This window comes from Sus scrofa, chromosome 4 (assembly GCF_054392235.1).
Source record: "Sus scrofa isolate SSC_HxYL_T2T_F1_AM1 chromosome 4, Sscrofa_HxYL_maternal_Yorkshire_Landrace_v2.0, whole genome shotgun sequence".
In the NCBI taxonomy this organism is placed as follows: Eukaryota; Metazoa; Chordata; class Mammalia; order Artiodactyla; family Suidae; genus Sus; species Sus scrofa.
The window spans coordinates 60,060,466-60,087,418 of record NC_139386.1 but is presented as its reverse complement, the minus strand read 5'-3'; the positions used below and the strand labels follow the sequence as shown (position 1 = coordinate 60,087,418).

The window sequence follows — 26,953 nt, the reverse complement described above, 5'->3', positions numbered from 1 at the left end:
TTTAAAAACCTTTTATTTCCTGTGCTCACTTGTACAGTGTTTTAAGTAAGATTCCATATATCCCATAGACATCAGTTTCATGCTTGTTGCTCTTAGGATGTTGCCTGTTAATGGAGAGATGTACTCTCTTTCTGCTCATTCCCTACTTTTCATTTGCTGTGAGCCAAGAAACCACATGACCACATTTGCTGGGATTGAGTGTTAAGAGAGTGAATAAGGCAATGGGTTTGTGTTTCTCCACAGACTGAGTCCTCCTGAAAAATAAACAATCTTTGTTATCTTTGAGCCCCCAAATGCCTAGAATGGTGTTTTGTATACCATAGCACTAAGGAAATGATTTCTGATTTGAATTAAAGAAGTAAGAGCTGTATTTTCACATCCATTTCAGCTCCTTAAGCATCGTGTAGCTTACTTTTTTGTTTTAAGGTACATCACCAAGAATAGAGGTTGCCAGCTAAGTAACCTCCCTGTAAATATCATCACTCTTGTGGTCTGGAAGGATATACACAGCAACGTGAAAGATGAGTGGAATTGCAGGTGATTATTACTTCCTGTTTCCTTCTGGAGGGGACTTTTGAATTATCAGAAGTACTGCTTCTATGATATGAAAAAGTTATACAAAATCAAAGATTATTTTAGCAGCTTTGTGGAAAACAGACTTTAAGGAGGAGGGAATGGAAGCAAAAAGTAAGCAATGAGGATACTATAAGAATGAAGCGAGTAATTATTAAGGATGAAAAAAACATGGTAGAATAAAAACAAATGACTTGGTAATAAATAAGATACAGAGAAGGAAGGTGATAGAGGAAAATCAACGAGAATGTTTAGAATGTTTGCACAATAGCATGCTTGTTCTTCCATTTTCTTTTTTCTTCTTTTTTTTTTTTTTGTTTTTTGTTTTTTATGGCCACACCCATGGCATATGGAGGTTCCCAGGCTAGGGGTCTAATTGGAGCTACAACTACTGGCCTACACCAAGACCACAGCAAACCACACCTCAGCTCATGGCAATGCCAGATCCTTAACCCACTGAGCAAGGCCAGGGATCAAACCCACATCCTCATGTATATTAGTCAGATTTTTTTTTCTGCTGAGCCACGAACGATAGGAACTCTGAAACCCATCTAACTTTGATGGAGATATCACAGTCTGAAAAACTGGCTTTAAAAACAGCCATGCTGGAATGGAATTTCTTTAAATAGCTACAATTCCCCTTCTCTTCATAGTAAACTAAAAGTATGAATACCATTTGCTACTTGATCCTGGCCACTAGGCCTAAGTTTAATATTCTAGTCCCTTTGCTTAGACCAACATAAAGGGGGGCGGGGGAGGTAGAAGGCAGGGGGCAGAATAGGAGTCAGCAAATATGAGCTTAGACTGGCTTTGCAACTTAGCAAATTATTAACCATTGTTAGGTTTCTACATTTGTAAAATGAAAAACTGTAATCAGAGTTTTATACTTTCACCATCCTTGAAGTTGTCATTTTGTATTGTAATTACATACTTATTATTTATTTTATTTTTGTCCTTTTAGGACCACACACACTCACAACACAGGGAAGTTCCCAGGCTGGGGGTCTAATCATAACTGTAACTGCCAGCCTATACCACAGCTCACGGCAACACCGGATCCTTAACCCACTGAGCAAAACCAGGGATTGAACGAAAGTTCTCAGGGATACTAGTCGGGTTCATTACTGCTGAGCCATGACGGGAACTCCTGTAATTATTTGTCTATTTCTCTCACTAAATTGAATGTTCCATGAAGACCACATCTTCAACAGTACATTCTCCGAATCTAGCAAAGGGGCTGGTACTGAGTAGGCATGAAATGAATACAATGTTTGGATATTCTCGGATAAAAGTAATAGTAGGGGGAGTTTAATTATTCATTTATTTTCTAATTGTGTCTTCTGGTGGTGATACATATTTAAATTTAATAATGTCTAATTATTCTTTTTCTACTAGAGTCCTTTTGTATCTAAATAAGTCTTTGATCACCCTAAGGTTGCCAAGATTTTATTTCATTTTCTTTATAAGTTTTAGCTTTTTATTTATATCTTTGATTCCTTTTGAATTAATTTTTGTGTATGATGCTAGGTCGGGGTACAGGTTTTTTCTATCTATATGGATAGTCTTTCTAGGCCCATTAGTTGAAAAGGCTTCACTAAAGGTCTTTGGTGCCTTTGTTGAACCATTTCTGTGTGGGTCAATATTTGGCTTCTCTGATGCATGAACCTATCTTTCTCTCCTACAGCACCAGGAGCACGCTGTCCTGATAACTCACTTTAGAGTAAGTTCTGAAATAAAGGAGAGTTAAGTCTTCCAATATTGTTCTTATTTTTCTATCATATTAGTTGGCATTTCCATAGACATTTTCTATTAGCTTGTAAATTTCTATAAAATGTCCCACTGAGATTTCCACTGGGGTGGCATTGAATCTATAAACCAATCTGTGGAGAACTGACATCTTAATCATACTGAGTTTTCCAATTGAACATGGTATGTCAACTCATTTGTTTAGGTCCTCTTTCATTACTCCCATGAATGTCTAATAGATTTCACACATATTTTTGGTACAGTTTCACTAATTTTATCCCCGAGTGTTTTTTTTTTTTGGGGGGGGGGTCATGCCCATGGAATGCAGAAGTCCCTGGGTCAGGGATTGAACCCATGCCACAGCAGTCACCAGAGAATTACCCCAAGAGTTTAGTTTTGATGCCATTATAAACATTTGTTTTTAATTTTCATCTTTTTCAGTGCAGTACATGCCATTGATTTTTGTAAAGTGACCTTGTATACCTCAGTCTTGCAAAGTTCACCAATTAACTCTGGTAGTTTTGTTATTCCTTAGGTTTTTCTCTGTAGGTGAGCATGCCATCTGCACATAGAGACAGTTTTACTCTTTTATCCTAATCTTGATGCTGTTCATTTATTTTTCTTGCCCTATCACACTGACTAAAGCTCTAGCACTATATTTAATAAAGGGGTTACAGTACACATCTCTGTCTTGTTCCTAATATTGGTGGAGGAAATTATCTTGCCATTAAGTGTGATGTTATAAGTTTCATACATAAATGCTTTTTATCAGTTTGAGAATTTTCATCATGCTAATGTGTTGAGAGGTTTTGTTTGTTTGTTTTGTTCTTGGGGGGGTTGTTTTGTTTTGTTCTTGCTTTTTAGGGCCACACCCTCGGCATATGGAGGTTTCCAGGCTAGGGGTCGAATCAGAGCTGCAGCCGCTGGCCTACGCCACAGCCACAGCAACGCAGGATCCAAGCTGTGTCTGTGACCTACACCAGAGCTCATGGCAATGCTGGATCCTTAACCCACTGAGTGAGGCCAGGGATGGAACCTACATCCTCATGGATGCCAGTCAGATTCATCAATTGCTGAGCCATGATGGGAACTCCAAAAGAGGTTTTTTTTAATCATGAATAAGTGTTGAATTTTGTTTTCCCTGCATCTATTGAGATGATCATGTGCCTTTTCCCTTTCTATTGAATTCATATAGTTAATTATACCAATTGATTTTTAAGAATATAACCAAAATTACATTCCTGGAAGAAAAAAAAAGAAACTTTGGTTATAATGTATTATCCACTTTTATATGATTAGTAATATCTTGATTTGTTAGTATCATGATTAGTATTTTCATGACTATGTATATGTGAAAGTCTATAATGTCCTTTATTTGTAATGTCATTGTATGTTTTTAGTATTCAGGTTATGTTGGCCTCATAAAATTTATTAGAAGATTCCATCTTCCTCTTTTTTTGGTAAAGGTTTTTATAAGATTAGCATTGCATATTTCCTCCTTAATTATTTCACTGGTGAAGTATCCAGGCCTGGAGTTTTCCATATGCAAAGGTTTTCAGTTATAAACTCCATTTCTTTCACAGATAGTCTAAGTTATTCAAACATTATGGTACTTCTAATGGTCAGTTTCATTAATTTATTTTTAAGGAATTTACCCATTTCATATGAGATGTCAAATGCACTGGCATGAAGTCTTCTAACATAAAGTAATATGTCCCAATTATCCTTTTAAAGTCTGTAGATCTATATAACATCTCCTTCATTCTGGATATTAGTGATTTGTGCTTTCCCTCTTTTTAAAAATCAGTATAGCTAGGAGTTTATCAATGTGATCTCAAAGAATCTGCTTTTGGTTTCACAGATTTTCTCTATTGTTTTCTACTTTTTATTCCATTGCTCTCCCATCATATCTTTTTGATTTCCTTCCTCTTAGTTTTCTAGATTTTTGGGATGGAAGATTAGATCATTGGTTTAAAGCTCAATGTTTCCCTCCAAGCAGCGATTTAACTTCTACTTTGATGCATTTTAATTTTCAATTAAAGCTCTTTTCTAATTGCCATTATGATTTCTTCTTTCTTCCAACTGATTATTTAGAAGAATACTGACTGATTTTCAGATATTTGAGGATTTTCTAGTTACCCTTTTTATTAACTTTTTAAATTTAATTCCATTATTGTCAGAGAATATACTCTGTTTGATTTCAGTCCTTTGAAATGTACTGAGACTTGGCTTTGCCTACTGTATACAGTGTATCTCTGTAAATATTTTTTATACAATTAAAAGGAGTATTTATTTTCCAATTACTCAGTGCAGTGTTCTACAAATGTTAATTTTGTTAAGTTGGTTGACAGTATTGTTCAAATAGTCTATATCCTTATGTTTTCTTGTTACCAACCATCAATAATTGAGAGAGTAATTAAAATATTCAACTATAATTGTAGATTTGTCTATTTCTCCCTTTGGTTCTGCAGGCTTTTACTTCATAAATTTTGAAGCTGTATTAGGTATACAAATACTGGGATTTCATGTCTTCTTGATAAATTGACTTTTTTAACATTATAAGACACTCTTCTCTATCTCTGATCATAGGTTTTAGGTTCTAGGGCTAGAAAATAGCCTGGATAGGTACACTGTTTTCCTTTTGATGGGGGATATATTTTCTATGCTAAAGTAAAGATAAACCATCAGACCAGATTTATAGGCTCAAGAAGCCACTACTCTGTGTGGTAGGGACTCTCTCAGGGTAGGGCAGGGTTTTTCCCTGTTTTGTTCCCGTCCATGACCTACTGTGGGTACTGGGTGCTAGGAACTATACTAAGCCATGGGTTATAACAGTAGAAAAAGGGGTTTTGAGGTAACACCTGCGGGCCTGCTGCCCCTGGTGTTCACTCCCTTGCCATTCTGATCTATGACAACTTTGTTTTCTCTTAACTCTAACTTGGGTCATGCTTCTCAACAGTATGAGTGGTATTTGTTGTGCACCTAAATTGTTTTAATTTTTCTTAACTTTTTTTTTTTTGTCCTTTTGCCATTTCCTGGGCTGCTCCCTCGGCATATGAAGGTTCCCAGGCTAGGGTCCAATCGGAGCCATAGCCACCGGCCTACACCAGAACCACAGCAATGTGGGATCCGAGCAGTGTCTGCAACCTACACCACAGCTCATGGCAACGCTGGATCCTTAACCCACTGAGCAAGGGCAGGGACCGAATCTGCAACCTCACGGTTCCTAGTCGGATTCGTTAACCACTGAGCCACGATGGGAACTCCCCTTAATATAACTCTTTTGATTTTCTATTTTTGAGTCCATTATTCCAAGAGGCCTGATTCCTACACTGTGTTCTCAGGTACAGAAGCAATCTCATGGATAAGTCAGTAGCTCCAGATCTGCAGAGCAGGAATAACTTTGAAGAATAACTTTGACTTTCCTCTTACCTGGATGTTTGGAAATCAGCCCTGATCAGGTTGGGGACCCAGAGGTTAAAAGAGGTCTGAGTTGGCAAAAGGGCCTAAGTAAAAACAAAGAGAGTAAGACTTGTGAATATATGTGTGTGTGTATTAATACATATATATTAATGATCCCTGATTAAACTTTTAATTCTGGGATACCAGCTCACTTTACACATTTACACATGAGATCTTATCCTCTGTTGGATCAGACTAAGGCTACACCACACAAAGGTATGTGTAGCTGTGTGTGTGTGTGTGTGTGTGTGTGTGTGTGTGTGTGTGTGTGTGTAAGGACACACAGTCTTGAACATATAAAAATCTCAAAGTAATGTTAAGGTAGGCAAGATTTTGAACATGAAACCTCCGTACTCTCCCAGGCTGCCAGGGATGTGTGCTTGAAACAAAAAGAGAATCCTTAATCTTTCAATACTCTACTTCTGTGTGGCTTCCAGATGGTCCTCCAAACAAGAGCTTCTTTGTGGTTCCAGAGCCAGTGTCCCCTGCTGCAGTGGTGATAATAGTGTTCAGGTGGCCCTAATGGGGAAAGAACGACTCTGCTGACACAGTAGGAGATCAGCACCGACCTACCTTGCTGAGCACTGTGTGCTGAAATACACGATGTAACGGGACACAGCGCACGAGATGTAGGCTCCTGGACCCAGTCTTCCCAAACGCAGTTCCCTCCAGTTTTTGGATTTATCTGAGCTTTGCAGTACTTCACAAGCTGCAGGTTCGGTGACTGCTCTGTGATCTGGTTTGTGTAAATATATCTGTGCTGCTCTTTCTCATGTTGTTTTGGGGTGTTATTTACAAATTTATTTTTTTATTAAAAGAAAAAATATCCAAAGCAATTTTTGTTTGTTTGTTTTTGGCAAAAGATTCTGCATCAGGCACGAAGATCTGAGCTATAAGCCCAGTGCCACTTTTCACATGGGGGTGTTCCTTACCCATTCTGCTCCTGGCTTGACTTCCTGTTTTGGACAGGATCTTTTGTCTTGAAAACTTGACTGATGTCCTACCTTTAGCCAAAACAAATAAGACACACGTCCATACTTAATTCTCATGACTCTAAATCCTTAAAGACTTGTGTTAAAAAAAAAAAAAAAAAAAAAAAAAACACCTGAATAAACCAGGAACTTTCTAGCCCTCATTTCGAGCCCATATCCCTATGGTTGAAGTTGATTCCTTATTACATTCATGTCAAACACGTCTACTGCTAAATCTGTGTGCACCAAAGATGTTTATGATTCTCAGATCCTAAGGTAGAGAGAATTAGGTCTGGGCAGCAGGTAGAGGGGCTCCCACATAAAAACTCAAGAGTGGGAGACAGAGAAAGAAAAGAGCCAACCCAACTCACTCAGGGACTTTTTTTTTTTTTTTTTGTCTTTTTTGCCATTTCTTGGGCCGCTCCCATGGCATATGGAGGTTCTCAGGCTAGGGGTCGAATCGGAGCTGTAGCCACTGGCCTACACCACAGCCACAGCAACGTGGGATCCGAGCCACGTCTGCAACCTACACCACAGCTCACAGCAACATCGGATCCTTAACTCACTGAGCAAGGCCAGGGATCGAACCTGCATCCTCATGGTTCCTAGTTGGATTCCTTAACCACTGCGCTACAAGGGGAACTCCCACTCAGGAACTCTTCTGCTGATGCAAATGCCTGATGTCTGGACACATAATTATCTAACAGGAGATAGACTGGATATAATTCAACTCCATCTTGACTGCTAGAAACCGAAGTTTTATCTGAAATTTATAAGAAGGAAGAGAAAAAGGACCTGCCTGTGTCCTTTCTCTGATTCCTTTCTCCTTTCTCCTGAACTGCAGGAGACTGGACTCCCTTGGGCTGTGGTGACCCCAGCATTGGGATATAGTCATTAGACAGTTGGTTTCACTGCCTCGAATTCTTCCTTTCCCTTACTTCTCTTGCTGTTTTCTAACACACACTAACCCTCTTCTCCCTCTTGCCTTCTCTTCTTTCTGAAAAAACACAGTGAATGAATAAAGACTTATTGGCACTGAAAAATAAAGTAGAATAACATAAGTATAACTGCATGCAAAGGAGTATGGAGTGGAGACTGATGAGGGATACATGGTTTCTTTGCGGGGGGACGAAAATGTTCCAAAATTAGACTGTGGTGATGGCTGTACAACTCTGGGAATATACCAAAAAACACTGACTTGTGTACTTTGAAAGGGACCATTTTATGGTATATTACGTGAATTACATCATACTAAAGGTGCTGAAAGAAATAGAGAGCGATGGAGCCACTGGAAGTGTTCAGAGCTCAGTCCTAGGCACCGTCCCTTCTCTACCTACACTTCTTCCCAAGTGCATAGAAGCCCCGTCACTTTAAATATTGTCCTTGTGCTCATGACTTCTGATTTCTGTCTCCAGGTCTGTCTTCTCTGGATCTCCAGCTTACGTGACCTCTCTATCTGGAGGTCTAACAGGCATCTTAATCTTAACATAGTTAAGACAGAACTTTTTCACCTGCAGCATACAAAAGTTCTCATGATAGGGGCTGAATCGGAGCTGCAGATGCAGCCTATGCCACAGCTGCAGCCTATGCCACAGCTGCAGCAATACCAGATCCAGGGAGCACCTGCGACCTATGCCAGTTTGTGGGCTTAACCCACTGAACGAAGGCCAGTGACCAAACCCGTATCCTCATGAATACTAGTTGGGTTCTTAATCTGCGGAACCACAATGGGAGCTCCAAGACAGAACTCTCGATTCCCCCTTTACAACCCAAATCTTTTCTTCCTCCATACGTGATGCGCTCAGCAACACACCACCATCCGCCAAGTTTACTGTCTGTAGAATGTGAAGTTCTCAGGATAGGGAAGGCTTGCCAGGTCTTTTCTTTCCTGTATCCTTGGGGCTGACAAAGAGTAGGAGCTCGGAGAATACTTGTTGAATGAAATAACCATGAGACTGGGTGAAACAGCACCCCCCCACACACACACACAAACACTCACACAAATTTTTTAAACAATCAAACCATTAACTTGTCACTGAATTTAAACAAGTTCTTTGAGGTATCTCAGCTTTCATACATAAAGATAGGCAGAGTTTACAAACAATGAAAACTACATCATTTCTATTACAGCTTCTCAAGTCAAAATAATTTTCTCTAATAACCTCTGCGAGATTGCAAGAAAAATTCAAGTGACAAAAATCAATACAGGGAATAGAGAGAAAGACGTATTTGAATAGAAAAACTCTTTTAGAATAAGAATAAAGAGCTGAAAAATATTGCTGTCACCCAACAGATGGCTAAGAACACATTTTCAGAACCTCTTAAACACCAACAAAGCACTCATGCAACAGGAAATGCAAATGGCTGTCCCTGTTCCCTTTCCATTAACCCTACCCTGGGTCATTTCGACCCTTCCAAGGCTCCTCCTATCGTGTCATCAACTCTTTCTTACTCTTAAGATGCCAGAGTTTTGATGCTTACATAGGCTCAGAGGTCCATTTTCCTCCTTTTTCTAAAATAATTTTTACTGCAAGTAATATCCAATGAAAAAGACTATTTTTCCTTCAGATACTTTCCCCATATTCACTTGTATAAGTCCTAAGATCCTTATTCTAATATTTCTACTCTTTTTCTGACATTTTGTTACACTACCTTTGAGTTGTAAGTATGTGAACCTGCTAATTGAAAACACTGTCAAAAGCTAACATTAAAAAAATTATGCTTTAAATTAAACTTGAGTCCTAACCCAAATTAATAGAAATTAGTGAGGTTTGTTCTTCAGCAAGCACTTGTAGCCAACTTGGAAAGCATAAACAAGCTACATGACAGTGTTTATGACAACCTATGAAAATTGTATTTCACATTGTTTTAATTTAAAATTTACTCCAAAATAAAGCCCTTCTCGCCTTAACTTCCATTGTTGCTTAGGTAACAATTCCAATTATTTTTTTAAATCTGTTGGTCCCAAATGTTTTCTGAAATGTTTGACAAATATGTCATTTGGTAAAAATTACTATATATATTTTCCCACAGAAACTGCCCTATTCTTCTCCAAAGCTTATTTTCCACATCTCTAAAATAGAGATAATAATATCCACTTTCCAAGATTCCCAAGTTAGCTATGAGAGCCCTCTACACAATACAATGCATGGAATGTTGGATGATACTGAAATAAATATTGCACAATTTCTAATAAAGAGTCCTTACCCAACGTATTACCTGTTCACAAATGCCTAGCCCCTTTAGTTGCAGTAGTCGTACTACTACTGATAGAAAATGTGTCAATCCTAGTATCCCAGTGAATTTATATGTTCTTTTCATTTAAACAAGTCTCAGATTTCCCACCTTTTTTCTTCTAGAATGTAGAAAGCATATGATTAAATATACCTGCCTGGGCATCAGCACCCTGTGGTTTTTTGCTCCCTCAGCCCCTTTTAATTCTGTCGTGATAGAATACCCCATATCTGGAGTTCCCGTTGTGGCACAGCAGAAATGAATCTGATGAGGAACCATGAGGTGGGGGGTTCGATCTCTGGCCTCACTCAGTGGGGTAATGATCTGGCATTGCCATGAGCTGTGGGGTAGGTTGCAGATATGGACTGGATGCTGCGTTGCTGTGGCTGTGGTGTAGGCCAGCAGCTGTAGCTATGATTCCACCCCTAGCCTGGTAACCTCCATATGCCATGGGTGCAACCCTAAAAGGCAAAAAAAAAAAAAGAAAGAATATCCCATATCTCCAGTCTCCCGCATTAGACCCATCACAGAGCCTGAAGTTAGCACTTTTTAAACTTCACTCACAAGAAAGGTATTCACAGATAAACAAGTGAAAAGTCACCATATGAAATACTCCTTTTTTAAAGAAACTTGATGCTAAAGAAATGAGGAGCTTTATGGGAAGAAAAATTTCAAAGCTTGCAAGACTCACTAGCCATATCTTAACTTTTCTATGTGTATATAACCTTATTTGTGTAATAATGCTTTTTTTCTTTTTTTTTTAGGGCTGCAACTGCTGCATATGGAAGTTCCCAGGCTAGGGGTCCAATTGGAGCTACAGCTGCCAGCTTATGCCAGAGCCACAGCAATGCCAGATCCTTAACCCACTGAGCAGCGAGGCCAGGGATCGAACCAGCAACCTCATGGTTCCTAGTCAGATTCGTTTCCACTGTGCCATGGCGGGAACTCCCAATAATGCATTTTTGGTTACTTATCCCAAGGATAAGCCACTTATCTCTAGATTTCCCACTTAGAAAAATTATTATAAATCAGTATTCCCAAAATGTATCCCAAAGGAAAGATACTCTAGGGGAATAAAAAGGCTCTGTAGTCCAATAAATATGTAAATACCACAATTTATATTCACCTGCTTAGAAACTCAAAATGACCCTTGGCATCTAGGGTCAATAAATTCTTGATAGGTAAATAGATGGTGCACTACTCTTTGAATTTTTTCTACATTCAAAACATTCGATAATTCAAAAAAAGGCTCTCTTTTTAACTGGAATTTCCCCAAGTTCCTTAACCACAGAGTCCTTTTCTCCCCCTTCCAGATAGCTCCCAATAGTAGAAGGAGGTAGAACACGAGTTCAGACGTTTACTTTGGGTTATGCACCCCCATCCACCCAAAGAACAAAGAATGACTTCTTCACCAAACAAAAGTACAACAGGTCCCAGACACCAATGCCAAGAAGGATGGAAAGGGCAAATCCACGCCCCAGAGGATCTCAGCCACATGCAAGTTAGAGGTGAAAGATGACATCACTGTATTTCCACCGCAGGTTTTCAGCACACATATTCAGCCTGTGTGGTGAGCCTTTTCCCGCTGCTTCGGCCGATGGTCAGGGTTTTTCCAATATAAAAGCTAGAGATCTGAACAGACGGATGAACATAAGAGAGAGAATGTTTCGGTTCTCTTTGCACAAGTAGATAAATGACTCACAGCTTCCTGAGCTGAAAGGGAAGATGCTCGCTCACCACTGATACAATGGAACACCACAGAGTTCAGATGAACTGCTTCACTTCAAGAAGCATCTCTCTGAAATACCTTGGTGGCATGGAACAAGGGGGAGGCTGCAATACTCAAAAACAACTGTGGCATTTTGGATCCTTGAACAAAGTTTTACAAAAGATTCCTTCCTGGAATATACAAGGAAATAAAAGCAATAAATTGCTATCCATGTCTAATTTAAGGAGGTCTCTGGGCCATTTTTAATAACAATAGGCAATGATAGAACAACAGTATCCCAATTTTGACAACAGCGTAGCACAAAGACATTACATAACTTGATAAGGTGGTGCAACCAACCAGCAGGTAGAGAGGCCAGGATGTGAACCCAGAACCTGTGTTACATTGCTTCTCAATTTTCACAAAGAAAACAGTGGGGAGGGGAGCAGAGAGCAGGATCATTTGCTTTGACTCAACCATGTTGCCTCCTTCCTTATTGACAAGCCTATAACAAAGGTCATATTCATGGGCTAAAATTATCCTAAGTGAAATAAGTCAGGCAGAAAAAGACAAATACTACATGGTACCACTTATACGTGGAATGGAAATAAAAAGTCAAATGCAGAAACAGAAAGTAGAAAAATTGTCGTCAGGGACTGAAAGCTTGGGGAAATAGGGAGAGTTTGGTAAAAGGTATGAACATTCAGCTAAAAGATGAACGAGGTCAGAGTTCTACTGAATAACATGAAAATTATAATTGATAACACAGTACTGTATGATTTAAATTGCTAAGACAACAGAATTTAAAAGTTCTCACCAAAAAAGAAAAATATGTTAGATGACACATGTGTCAATGAATTAAGTGAAGGGAATTCTTTCACATTTATGTATAGCTAATCATCATGATGGACACTTTAAATATCTTACAATTTTGTCAAGTATATCTCAATAAAGCTGGAAAAAATCAAAAAATAAAATTATCCTGTCTGAGGGTCTTATCGTATGATATTTCGAGGCACTTAGTCTCTAAAAAATTGGATTTAACTTAGAATGTTGGAGCACTTTGGACATTCACTTATTTTGACTAGCCATCCTTAATCAGTCTGCATCAGGGAGATTTCACTTTCACTCAACCTTCCATTATGACAGGAACATAAGGATAGCAAGTGTGTCACTGGTAATTGTCCGCTGTATCTCAGAGACCACACACTCTAAGGCAGCCCTCGTGGAGCCATGTACAGGCAGGATGCTTCTCTCTCCCTGCAACTCAAGGCTCCATCGTCTTCTGCAAGATGACTGAACCCATCTTGTATGTTACTGCACAGTTCTTACCCTAAAATCTCAGACTCTCCTTCAAAACTCTAGAGATGAGCCTGTTTCCCCTAGGTATAAATTGTAATACTAGATTTTCCAAACAGTACATTTAACGAAGTGTGAGAATTTAATCACTCAAATTCCACTACACAAGTCTCAGTGTTACATTCTGTTCCATTTCATCCAGTAAATGAGAGCAACAGAGGCTATTTGCCAACTTCAGTGATCTAAACCCATCCTTTGACTAGCTTTTCAGGAATTACCTCCTGGCCAAAACATACAATCTTCTTCACATAGACTGGCTACAAACGTTTTAGGGTTTAGGGTATATATCAAAATTACATCCCAAAGCGTGGTACCCAAGAAGGGTCTCGATCTAATTTTGATCTTGGGGATAGAAAGGAAAGTGGGCTTCAAACCTCTTTTTTTTTTTTTTTTTTTTTTTTTTTTTGCATTTTAGGGCCTCACCCACGGTATATGCAAGTTCCCAGGCTAGGGGTTAAATGGGAGCTACAGCTGCAGGCCTATGCCACAGACACAGCAATGCAGCATCCAAGCCACATCTGCAAACTACACCACAGGTCATGGCAATACCAGATCCTTAAACCACTGATTGAGGCCAGGGATCAAATCCATGTCCTCATGGATACTAGATGGATTTGCTACCGCTGAGCCACAATATGAACTCCTGCGAACCTTCTTATAGACAACTTGGTAGCAATTTGCCAGGCTGTGGGCTTCCCAGAAGTGGAAGCTGGTCTTATTCACTGTTGTTTCCTACACGCATATCAGGAACGTGGCAAGAAAAGGCCCCCAATAAACATCTCCTGACCAGAATCATGGACAGCAAAACCAAAGAAAATCATTCTCATTGCAGAAATTCAGCTAGGCTGAACGATGAGGTATGAGAGCTGCTAAGTCTTCTTAAATATTTCAGCAAGTCCCATGGAAACCATACATTTACCTTAAAGTGAGACAACACAGGGCAACTAAAAGGTCACGCTTCCTCAGCTTTAAAAGAAGATATCAGGAGTTCCTGTCATGGCTCAGTGGTTAACGAATCCGACTAGGAACCATGAGGTTGCGAGTTCAATCCCTGGCCTTGCTCAGTGGGTAAAGATCCAGCACTGCCGTGAGCTGTGGTGTAGGTTGCAGACGCAGCTTGGATCTCTCATTGCTGTGGCTCTGGCGTAGGCTGGTGGCTACAGCTCCAATTCGACCCCTAGCCTAGGAACCTCTGTATGCCACAGAAGCAGCCCAAGAAATGGCAAAAAGATGAAATAAATAAATAAATAAATAAGGACATCAGGAGTACCCATTGTGGCTCGGGGATAACGAACCTGACTAGTATCCATGAAGACAAGGATTCAATCCCTGGCCCCACTCAGTGGGTTAAGGTACTGGTGTTGCTATGAGCTGTGGTGTAGGTTGAAGACATGGCTCAGATCCTGTGTTGCTGTGACTGTGGTGTAGACCAGCAGCTGCAGCTCCATTTTGACCCCCTACCCTGAGAACTTCCATATGCTGAAGGTGCTGCCCTAAAAAGACAAAAAAAAAAAAAAAAATCTGTCTTCTAAGAGTTCCCTGGTGACCCAGTGGGTTAAGGATCCTGCACTGTCACTGCTGTGGCGTAGGGAACTTCTGCATGCTGTGGGCACCACACTGGAGATTAATGCAACTATTTCACAATGAAATGGAGCTCACTTGCTGTTTATTGTCATCTTCTGTGTACACGTGTCCTATGGGAAGTGCCACAGGGAAGGGAGAGCAGCCCAGACAAGAGCCACGGGGGTCCTGTCCACCCTCCCACAACCACAAGTGAGACCACCTCTCCCTGAGGTACCTGAAGAAGGAAGAACATTCCAGAAATAGAAGCTGAGAAGCAGTGAGTGGTAGGCCACTTGAGGAAATTGAGCTTTTTCTCACCACAACTCTAAGAGAGAGAACTGACCGCAGATCACGGTACACCAAAGACCAACCCAGCAAGGTGGGTGCTAAATTGGGATTGGCAGACCAGGGCACTAATCCTGGCCCCACCTGAACTGCTCAGCAGCTCAAGCTGGACAAGGCCATTCACCTTGCATAGTCCCAGCATCCTGAGCACTCAAAGGAGCGTGTTGGGTTACCGGACAATCTCTGTTTCCCTTCCAGGTCCAGGCAGTCGACAATTCAGTGAATGACAACTTTGTCTGGTGGTAGCGCCTGCCTTTCCCTGGAGCCAACACAGACCGTTTGCAACACGCATACTTGTTAACAAGTTGGGATTCAATGCCTGCTGCCCAGTCCCTGCCAAAGGCTTCTTAGAGTCATCTGATAGTCAAGAGATAGTCTAATAGGTGCGCTAATTATCTCTAAAGAGCAGGCACATACGAGGTAGATTCCACTCGATTAACATTTATTAAGCCCTGAAAGTGGGTGCTTTGACACATATTATCTCACTTAAAAACCTTTCTTCCCAGTTTTCCGCTAGATGAGCTTTTGACAGAATGACAGCAGTCTTTCACATGCAGGTTTCTCCTGCACTTATTAGCCCAAGACATTCTCAATCCCTTCAGATTCTCTGGCTCCTGTCCCTAAACTAATACACAGCATTGGAAAGCACAGCCCTGAGCCTTGTTATCTCAGTCCCCTATGGTTTTGCCTCCACGGGGTAACAACTTATTCTGGAATCCTTCCTCCGTTAGACAGTCTCCTTGTATTTTTTTTAATTTATTTTATTTTTTTAATTTTTTTAGTCTTTTGTCCTTTTTTTAGGGCTGTGCCTGCGGCATGTGAAGTTTCCCAGGCTAGGGGTCAAATCAGAGCTGTAGCCACCAGCTTACACCACAGCCATAATAGCAACGCAGGATCTGAGCCACATCTGTGACCTACACCACAGCTCACAACACCAGATCCTTAACCCACTGAGTGAGGCCAGGGATCGAACCCACAACCTCATGGTTCCTAGTGGGATTCATTTCCACTGTGCCACGATGGGAATTCCGTATCTTTTTTTTTAATTAAACTCTGGTTGAAGATATTGTTTACCTAGTGTTTCTCATTCAAGGGCCCAGGAGGTTAGTATTTTTCTTTTTAGGGGGTGTGGAAGCTTATCATTGTCCATAAATGTGTAAGCTTCCTTTATTTATTTACGTTTTTTTTTCCTTTTATGGCCGTATTATGGGAAGTTCCTGGGCCAGGGATTGAGTTTGAGCTGAAACTGCGACCTACATCACAGCTGCAGCAATGCCAGATCCTTCAAACCACTCCAAGAGGCTGGGGATGGAACCTGTGCCTCTGAAATGACCCAAGCTGCTGCAGTCAGATTCTTAATCTACTGCACCACAGCCGGATCTCCTATGTAAGTTTCCTTGATCAGAAATTGAAAACTGTGTAATACAAAGTTACTCTTCTCCTCTCATTTAAAGCCCAAATTAAGGTCAATTATAGTAACAAGCATCCAGCTACTTAGTAGCATCTATTTCTTGATTTCTTCAGCCTTCCCTGAGCCTTCTGGCTATAAAAGGGCATAAACATTGCAAATAAATAGAAGATTAAAAGTACAGGCTATGGGGAATTCCTGTTGTGGCTCGGAGGGTTAAGAATCTGACTGGGAATGCACACATGTATGTGTAACTGGGTCACCAAGCTGTACAGTAGGAAAAAAAAATGGTATTGGGGAAATATTAAAAAAATTAAAAAAAAAAAAAGAATCCAACTAGTATCCATGAGGATGTGTGTTTGATCATTGGCCTTGCTCAGTGGGTTAAAGGATCTGGCGTTGCAGTGAGCTGTGGTGTTGGTCGCAGAAGCAGCTCAGATTCCATGTTGCTGTGGCTGTGGTGTAGGTGGGCAGCTACAGGTCCGATATGAGCCCTAGCCTGGCAACTTTCAGATGCCACACATGTGGCCATAAAAAAAATAAAATAAAATAAATGGATAGGGGATGGATGTGGCTTCATGTGTGACTATATAGCCTCAGGTGTGCATTTTATGTCCAAGTCAGTATACCCAGCTGGAGAACGGGGTCAGGTTGATTCCCAAGTCATAATTTCTCATGAGATCCTTCTTCATATAAAGCACATAGTGCAGTTCATGGCTTATAAGTATGCAGCAAATATCCATTCATGTTAACATTATTTTAGAATCCAACTTGCCCTGCATTTCATTCTCGTTCTTTGGTTGATTTTATTTGATTCCTCTGTTTTCTTCAATCCATTGACCCGTGACTTTTTTGCCAGTCTCTGGCCCCTTTCTGTCCTTACTTTCCTTAGATTCCATAGTCCATTATTACAGCCACAGAAGTGCCAACTCCATCAGCAATATATCTTATCTCTCTCTTTCCATTGCTCACCCTCCTGGCTAAACCACATCTCTGCTGAATCCAGCTCTCTGCTTTGTCTACACAAGACAGCAGAATATAAGGCTTATGGCTACTAGCTCTGGAGTTCGACCACCCAGGGCTCAAACCCCTGCTCTGCCACCTAATGCTTGTGTATCTTTAAATAAATTGCTTATCACTTTGTAAAATGAGGATGACGATAATAATGCCTGATGTGGGGGTATGTGATGAAGGTTAAATGAGACTGTACACTTAGACTTGCACTAGCCATAGTAACTACAAAACTTAATGAACATTAGCTAGGATTCTTTTTGTTATTATTACACTATGCTTGAGCCAATGGAATGAAGTTGGGGAAATCACATACCCAGACAGACTGCTTACACTGTACATGTAGAACCACAAACATCAGATGGGCCCTTGATACTGTCTGGCAACTCTGTCTGATTTTCCTGGTATGTTTGCTCTCCTATTCTCCCACAGTACGATCTCCTGGCTTCAGCTCCTGCTCCAAATCTCCTTTACTCACAGCTGATGGTCTTTCCTCCTCTTGCAGGAGGGGAACAGAAGCCAGCAGACAAGCGCTACTTTATCTGACCACGACCCGACACCCAATGACCCACATCTGGACTCACTTTCTCTATCTTCTAATTCAGGTGGGAAAGGGTCCTTGCTTCTGCTAAAGGCTAGTCCCTATACCTGGGTTCCAGGGCACTCTCCCCTGTGACTTTTCCAAGGAGCTGCCTCCTCCAGTTCTCTTTCTCTGCATCTTTGGTGCTCCTTCATGTGACCCTCAGTGATGCTCACCTCCTGGTTTTCACACCCTTGCAGCATATCTCCTCCCCTGAGATGTGGGTGGAACCCAGGATTCACTTCTAACCAAAAGAATATGGCAAAGATGATAGTTATATTGGTACCATAGAGTTATGGTACCTTAAATGTCCATCTCACCAGCAGACAGGGGCTGACTTGATGAAGGAAGAGGTCATGTTGAGGAAACCATGTAACCACACCCTGCAGGAGGGGAGACAGGGGTGGGAGAAAGAGGCCCTAGAAGCTGAGGGCAGCCTACAGGTAACCAGCATCAAGAAGCTGGATCCTCAGACCTACAAAGCAAGAGAATGAATTCCAAAAAACAACCTGAGTGAGCTCAGAAGTGAATTCTTCCCCATTCAAGCCTCCCAATAAGAATACAGCACCCCTAACACCTTGAGGGCTGCCCTGTGAGACTCAGCAGGAGACCCAGCCAAGCCTGGCCCAGACTCTAACCTCCTAAGCCCCAGATACTCTTTGGTCCTAAGCCAAAGAGTATGTGGTACTTTGCTACACAGTAATAGAAGGCAAATACACTTCCTTCACCCAAAACAGACCACAACACCATGCTGTAGTCACTGCACTAGAGTCTACTGTATTCTGTCTTTAAAAATAAAAATCCAGACCATGTGCCCTCCAGATTCTCCTCCTTCTCTCTACTCTCCTTTCCAACAAGAGAGTTTTAAAAGAACTCGAAAGTTTTTTATATGTCTCATTACACCTTCACCTCCAATTACTGCTCAGCCCCCTCAGGTCACATCCGTGACTTCACAGTCTTCTGTTAAGGATACCAATATGTTCCATATTATCTCATCCAAATAAGCATGCCTCTATCCTTATCTTACTCAGTATCCCAGTGGTACCTGACAAGGTTCACTACTCCCCAGTTTCGTAATGATTTCTTCTCTTGGCTTAGTGGATTTTCCACTTTCCAGTTTTCCTCTGACCTGTTTAGCTCCTGTGTCTCCATCGTCTTTAGTGGCTTCTCCTCCCACACCCAAACTTAAGTAGGCTGTGCCCCAGAGTCTGGCCCAAGGCTGTCCTCCGACCTGCTACACTCACTTTCCCGTCCCCAGCTTTAAATGACATCTACGTGTCTCCCTGCTTTTTCTCTCGAGCCCTAACCTCTGCTCTCAGCTCCATCGCCTACCACCCTCTGCCCACTTGCACTTTCCATGTGCATGTCTAAGCATCATCTCAGACTTTACATGCCCCAAACAGAATACCTGATTTTTCCCCTCACAAACAGCCGTATTTTCCCAGTTTTCCCAATCTCAGCAAATGACACATCTAGCCAACCTTTACATCGGGGCCTTATCCCGGAATTCTTTCTTCTGTCACCAGCCCCCATCCCACCCCACACACACACACCTAATCCATCAGCAAGTTATCATAGGTAGATCTTCACAATGGATCCTGAATTTGTCCTCTCCTAACTCCACTCTTAGTCCAAACTGCCCTCAGCTCTCACAGGGACTGCAGCAATCACCACCTAACTGACCCTCCTGCTTCTCCCTGCTGTCCTCTATCCTCTACACAATACAACTTTATTAAAAATACAAAGCAGGAGTTCCCTGGTGACCTAGTGGTTAAAGGATCCAGCATTGTCATGGCTGTGGCTCGGGTCTGATCCCTGGCCCAGGAACTTCTGAATGTTCTGGGCACTGCGAAAGAAAACAAAAACAACCACTTTGCATGTCTTCACTGCTTAAAACTTTTCAAGGATTTCATATTCTACTTTAAAAAGGCCCACCAAGGGAGTTCCCTCTCTGGCACAGTGGGTTAATGATCCCACTTGTCTCTGTGGTGTTGCTGGTTCAATTCCTGGTCCCATGTAGCTGTGGCATAGGTCACAGCTCTGGCTTGGATTTGATACTTGGCCCAGTAACTTCCATACGCTGCCCATGTGGCTGAAAGAGGGGTGGTGGGAGGCCCACCAGGGAGTTCTCTTGTGGCACAGCGGGATATGGATCCAGCATTGTCACTGCAGTTCCTTGGGTCACTGCTGCAGTGTGGGTTCAATCCCTAGCCCAGCCCAGGAACTTCCACATGCCACAGGCACAGTCCAAAAAACGGGGGGGGGGGGGGGGAGGTGGGGAGTTCCCTTCCTGGTATAGCAGAAACTAATCTGACTACTATCCATGAGGATGTGGGTTTGATCCCTGTCCTTGCTCAGTGAGTCAGGGAACTGGCATTGCCATGAACTTTGGTGCAGGTCGCAGATGTGGCTTGGATTCCACGTTGCTGTGGCTGTGGCACAGGTAGGCAGCTGTAGCTCTGACATTCGACCCCTAGCCTGGGATCCTCCATATGTTGAGGATGTGGCCCTAAAAAAAGCAAAAAAAGGGACCATGTTGCTGGCCTTTATCTGCCTCCCTGACATATATCTAGTTCTAGCCACACGCACTCTTTTCTCTTTCCCACCTCAAGCCATCTGCAATAGTTATTCCCTCTGCCTGGAAAGATCTTCCCAAGCTGCCTGTCTCTGATCTTAGAACAAATGTCCCCTCCTTGGGAGTTCCCTTTGTGGTGCAAGTGGAAACGAATCCAACTAGTATCCATGAGGATGTGGGTTTGATCCCTAGCCTCACTCCCCCTCCTTGGGAGTTCCCTTTGTGGCGCAGTGGAAACGAATCCAACTAGTATCCATGAGGATGCAGGTTTGATCCCTAGCCTCACTTGATCCTTTGGGTCAAGGATCTGAAGTTGCCATGAGCTGTGGTGTAGGTGCAGAGGAGGCTCAGAACCCACACTGCTGTAGGTGTAGCATAGGTTGGCAGCTGTAGCACCCACTGGACCCCTAGCCTGGGAACTTCCATATGCTGTGGGTGTGACCCTAAAAAGCAAAAAAAAAAAAAAAAAAAAAAAGGAGAGAGAGAGAGAGAGAGAAACAAACAAATGTCCCCCTCCCCCTACTAACTTTCTCCTTCTCCTCCTAGACCCTGAGATTCCATGATTTCCCTCATCCCATGCATAGAAATCTCCAGTGCCGTGCTTATTTATTTGCTTGTTTGACTGACTTGTTCTGGCTCCTCGTACTAGATGTAGGCATCTGGAAGGTGCTTATTGCTGTGTTCTAGACTAGTACCTGGCACATGCTAGGTGCTCAATAAATATTTGAATATATGAATGCATAAATATGCATAAGATATTGACATGCTCATATGCATTAGAATAAAATGAACCTGGGAGTTCCTGTGTAGCTCAGCAGGTTAAGGACTCAGCATTGTCACTGCAGCCATTTGGGTCGCTGCTGTGGCACAGGTTCAATCCCTGGCCTGGGCACCTTCACATGCTGCGGGCAAGGCCAAAAAAAATATTAAAGAATAAAAATGATCCTGTTTTATTCATGAGAAAGCCTCTTTAGATGCAGTGTCAAGAATGTTTTAAAGCAGTAAAAGATTGTAAAAATTATACCTCAAATGACCCAATATATAAATTCCTAAAAAGTTATGGGCAAAACATTATAAAATGAAGCCCATTTTGAAAGAATTTAAGGGCAATTTGTTTGGAGATATGAAAAATCTTTTTTGATAGCGTGAATTATCACACCCTAGTTCTTTTGTTTTTATAGATTTGGGTTGTGGTTTTTTTTTTTTTTCCTACATTGGGTTTGCTTTGATCACAGAGCATAAATTATAATTAATTTTTTATCACAATTTGTGCAACCGCTGTTCAAATCACAAGGCATCTTTTCAGCATTTCTGGACAAAAATACTAAGGAGTCACTACTCTTGTTACTTAATGTCACCAATGCCATGTGACTTAATTCCAAACCCAGCTATATCCTGCAGTGACACAATGCAGGCTTTTTATTTGACCATGGTAATGAGTGTGTTCATGGTCTGGATTCCAACAAGCAACTGTCAAAAACTATCATCCCAAGTGACTACTGGCTGGAAATTTCTCACTCCCAGAGCTGGTACTTCCAGGGTGGTCTAGGAAAGAAATTTGTGCCATGTCTACTCTGGGGCTATTCTAAATGCTGATGTTTAACATTTCTTTGCAACTGCAATTTCATGCTTTGAGGAGCTGACTTTTTTTTCTGCAAGCCCCTGACAATTTTTTATAGTCTATATCTATTGACTTCATTTGTTTATGTTTTTCTTTCTGATATACAACAACTAGTAGTTATTCTGTTGATTTTAGGCACCACTCTTCAGAAAAATCGCTCACTCCATAGCTTACCACTTGCTGCCCTCAAAACTTCTTAGCAACATACACTGTGCATGAACCTCAACGTGGTTGGCTTTGTCCAATCACATGCCTGAAAGCCCAGCCAGTCAGTTGTGTAATAATAAACCCCTTATCTCCTGAAGATACACAAACGGAAAGATCTCTCGGTGCTTCAGTGCACAAGGGACTTCTCTAGAATTCTCAACAGAAACTCACATCCATTTTAAATGCCAATTTCCACACACACACACTTTCTCTGATTTCCTCTTTTTCTCTCATCTGCAATGTCGAAGAGAGGGGAAAAAAACCCAAATGCTAAACAATGTCGAGTTTAAACGCGCGGTGGTGGGGTAGCGGGTACTGCCAAAACCTGCCAACAAAATGCAGATACAAACCCAGGGCTTGCTTTTTGCTGTACTGGGTTTACCGGTTCCCTTACAGGCGCTTGTGATGGAAACTCACCGACAATTGTTCTTGGATGCAGACGGGGTTGAGAGATTGACAAGAGAAGCTGTTTGCTAGTTTCTATGAGCTTGACTAGCCCTCAGAATACGAGGAGGTGGACACTCGGGCTTCCTCAGGGAAGAATACCCCCTCTCACTGCCTCCTACCTCGCCTGTCCTCACCCGCCGCAGGTCCCGGCGCAGACCTGCGCCTACCTGGTCCCAACTCCAAGTTCCCCGCCTCACCGGGGAGAAGCGTCCTTTACCCGCACTCACACCGGACAGCGCAGCCGCCCCTGCCCAGGAGGAAAGGGGGAGCGGCCGCCGGGAAAGGTGCTGGGGCCCGAGCGGTGAGCTCATCAGTCCCCTCGTTCTGCCCCGCGCGGCCGCCTGCGCCGCCGGACACACCCCTCCGGGCCCGGCCTCTGCGGTCGCCGGTCCCGGCCTCAGCCCGCACCGCGCCGGGGCCCCCGGCCCCTGCCCTCCCCGCGCCAGTGGGTCCCGCGCGCGCCCCCGGACCCGGCACGCACCTTCAATGTGCCCCGGGCCGGGCCCTTGGGAAGCGCGCGACCGGGGCCGAGGGCCACGAAGCGTTCCTCGGCGTCCTCGTCGTCGTCTTCGCCGTCCACCACCTCGACGACCACCTCCTCGTCCTCGTCTTCCTCGTCGTCATCCTCCTCCTCCGCTCCCCCTCGGGGAGCCTGCACCCGCCCGAGCCCCCTCCGCCGCCTGCTCCCGCCTTCCTCGTCCTCGTCTTCCTCCCCTAGCAGCAGCAGCACCGGAGACGAGGCGGCGGCGGCCCCGGCGGCCCGAGGGGGGCCGGTCCCGGCGCTGCGCGGCGTTGGTAGCGGCGGCCTCCAGCTCTCCGGGGCCGGCGCCGGGGCCGGGGCCGGGGCGGGGGGCGGGAGCCCAGGCAGCGCGCCTTCCCGGGCCGGCGCGGACGCGGGGCCGGGCGGCTGCAGCGCGGCGCTCCCCCGGCGGCTGCCCAGGCTGGAGCGCTTGGCTAGACGCCGCGCCTGCATGCCTGACCGCGGGCTGCCGGCCGCCGCCGCGCGGAGCCGGAGAGTTTGTCACCTCCCCCCTCCTCCTCCTCCTCCTCTTCCTGCCCGGGCGGCCGCTATGGTCGCAGGCGCCCGGGGCGCGGGGCTGCGGGGAGCTGCGGGGGGCTGCGGGTGCCGCCTCCCCGGGCCGCCAGCTGCCACTGGCTGCAGAGACGCGGGCGCCGCCTTCGCTGGACCGGCCTGCGGGGACGCCGGCGGCCGGCGGCTACGGCGGGGCGGCGCGGCGGCCGCGGGCGGGGGTGGGTGTGAGCGAGCGGCGCGCTGCCGCCTCCGCCGCCGCCGCCGCCGCCGCCGCCGCCGCCCCGGAGCCACGGGCCGCGCTGCGCTCCATGCGGCCGGCGGCCGGGCCCGCGCGCTCCGGGCCTACAGCTGCCGTCTCCAGGCGCGAGCTGTTTGTGTTGTGTATTTTCCACCACCGCCCCCCTCTTCGCGAGCCATTCCTCGCAGCCCTCCGGTCCCCCCGTGCAGACAAAACCCGGACTGGATTTATTTCCCCTACCCAAAGCCTCCGAAAATCGGGTGTTTCCAAGCCTTCAGCCCAGCCGGGGAGGGGGGCGTGGGGGGGGGGGGCACGCTTAACGCGTGGCTGCTTATTCCTTTCCGAGGGAGGAGGATCGACTTCGCGGGAAGTAAGGTTGTTGGTCAAAGTCTGACTTTGAAGGGAGAGATTTGCCGCAAGTCGTTTAATGGTCTACCTGGCAAGGCGATTTACTCTTGAGCTTATGTGACATCGGCAACGGTGTACCAACTCGAGATTTGGGGTCAGCTCCTAACATGAATCATCAGACTCATGTGGTTGTTTGAGGTTCTGTTTCATGACATTGCCTGCTTTGAACACACCATTCTAGGCCCTGCCTGTTGGGCTCTCTTGGCACTGTGCAAAGTCTTGCAGCTTCTCGTTCTGCATTTTTACCTTGAGTGCCTGCTTGTAACAACTAAATTCCAAGAAGGCCGTGGGCTCTCACCAGTCAACGTGTAGATTACTGGCCGTTGGAGAAATCAAACAGGATGGGGAGGGGGCGGCTCAGTAATTACTTGAGGTTGTTATTTTAAAAATTAATGTGAAGTATGATCAAGTATGGAAACCAAGCGCATAACCAGCTGGACACAGAACTAAGGACATTGTCCGTTTCTAAGGATTTTTAGGTGTGAGGAAGAGAAGTCATTTGCTATTGTTTGGGGTTAGCAAACAGTAATTAATGCCACATAAGCAAACAGCTTGTATCGTAAGCGGTGTTCTTTGTACTGAAATCACAAGCCAAGTTCCACCTCTGTAGGTGAGGGCTGAGGAGGATCTCACTCATCAAATACTCTGGCAGGTGCCTCCAGGAGACTAGTGTAAACGATGTCCCCACCCTCAGCTCCCTCTCACGGTAATGACTGTGGGAGATTTAACATCACGCTTACACTTGAAGGCAGCTCATTAAATGTTCACTCAGGGTGGCTTCCAACTGTTGAACATTTCCACTGGGATGGTGACAGAGATTCTAAAATGAACTTTCTTTTCTCCCTGAATCAGATTAGCTTCCTGATATACCCATCCGGCTAATGACACTCTCATTATAATCATTAGGGCCCAAAATAGCAGTATCATGTTAACTCTCTTCTCTAGCTTATTCCTAGAGGTAGTTCCCCACAAGTCCACTCCACTGTTCTCTCTGAACTGCATCTTGAATGCACCCCTTCCTTTCCATTCCTAAAGCTCCTACGAAAATTTCATGACAACAAAAGTGAAAGTTTCAGAAGTTCCCTTGTAGCTCAGCGGGTAAAGAACCCAACATAGTGTCCTTGAGGAGGCAGGTTTGATCCCTGGCCTTGCTCAGGGGGTTACGGATCTGGCATTGCTGCAAGCTGTGGCATAGGTCACAGATGCAGCTCCAATCCAGCGTTTCTGTGCCTATGGCGTAGAATGGCAGCTGTAGCTCCAACTAGACCCTTAGCCTGGGAACTTCCATATACCTCAGGTGTGGCCCTTAAGAGGAAAAAAAAAAAAAAAAAAAAAGCGAAAGTTTCCAACAGGCTCTCTACATCCAGTTTCTCAATAACACACCCTCCCCGACCCTGTGCAGACACAGCCATCTGATGCATCTTCCCCTAACTTCATTCAGATCAAGACATTTTCCCCTTGAACTTTTCATTGGTAAATATTCCATTCCAGAATTTAGAAAGAGAAAACAAAATGGTTTGAGCATCCTAAGAGGTGGGTGTGCTTGATCAAAGCATGGAACATCAGGGGTCAGTCAAGAAGTAAACTAATCAGTGTCAGTGAGTGTTTGCAGAGAAGGGAAGAGGGTCACTGAAAGGGTTTCATCTCATCTGCAAGAAATTTACCTTGGTTAGTTTGGGATATGATTTTAGAGAAAGGCAATAGGGTCTTTCTCTGACTAGGAAGAATAAAGATCAGAGGAAAAGCATTGGCTGACAGATACAGGGAAAGTGGTAGAGGGGAGCAAAGGTGTTAGTCAAGTGGACTAATGGTTAAACACATGGTCTTGGAGTTCCTGTCATGGCTCAGTGGTAACGAACCCTACTAGGATCCATGAAGATACGGGTTCAATCCCAGGTTCTGCTCAGTGGGTTAAGGATCGAGCATTGCTGAGAGCTGTGGTATAGGTCAAAAATGTGGCAGCTTGGATCCCACGTTGCTTCGGCTGTGGCATGGGCCGGCAGCTGTATCTCTGATTTGACTCCGAGCCTGGGAACTTCATATGCCATGGGTGTAGCACTAAAAAGCAATAAACAAACAAGCAAACAAACACATGGTCTTGGGAACCAGAGTACCTGGGTCTGAATCTTGGCTCTGGAATTTACCAGCCTCATACCATTAGTCACTCTCTCTGTGCCTCAGTTTCCTCATCTGTAAAATGGAAATAATAGCAATACCTATTTATTTGTGGGTTTTTTTGGTCGCACCCGCGGCATGCAGAAATTCCCAGGCCAGCAGTGGAACCTGTGCCACAGCAGTGACCCGAGACACGGAAATGGCAATGCTGAATCTTTATCCTAATGAGCCACGTGGGAATTCCAGTAGTACCTGTCTAACAGTAAACGTGTTTTGTAGGATAATGAGTTAATATATGTAATCATTTTAGAAAAGTGCCTGGCCACAGGGAAGGTCTATACAAGGGCTT

The 26,953-nt window shown here is 43.9% G+C and overlaps 1 protein-coding gene across 2 annotated transcripts in view; it reads right to left on the bottom strand.

Annotated features, from left to right (window-relative positions):
* Positions 1 to 23,882, bottom strand: part of ZNF704 (zinc finger protein 704) — a 271,560-nt gene extending 247,678 nt beyond the window's left edge. For both annotated transcript variants that reach the window (XM_021089176.2, XM_085022080.1), the window contains exon 1: positions 23,292 to 23,882. In XM_021089176.2, coding sequence (XP_020944835.2) covers positions 23,292 to 23,783 — 492 coding nt within the window. In that variant the 5' untranslated portion in view covers positions 23,784 to 23,882. The remainder of the gene's footprint in view (positions 1 to 23,291) is intronic.
* Positions 23,883 to 26,953: the final 3,071 nt, after the last annotated feature.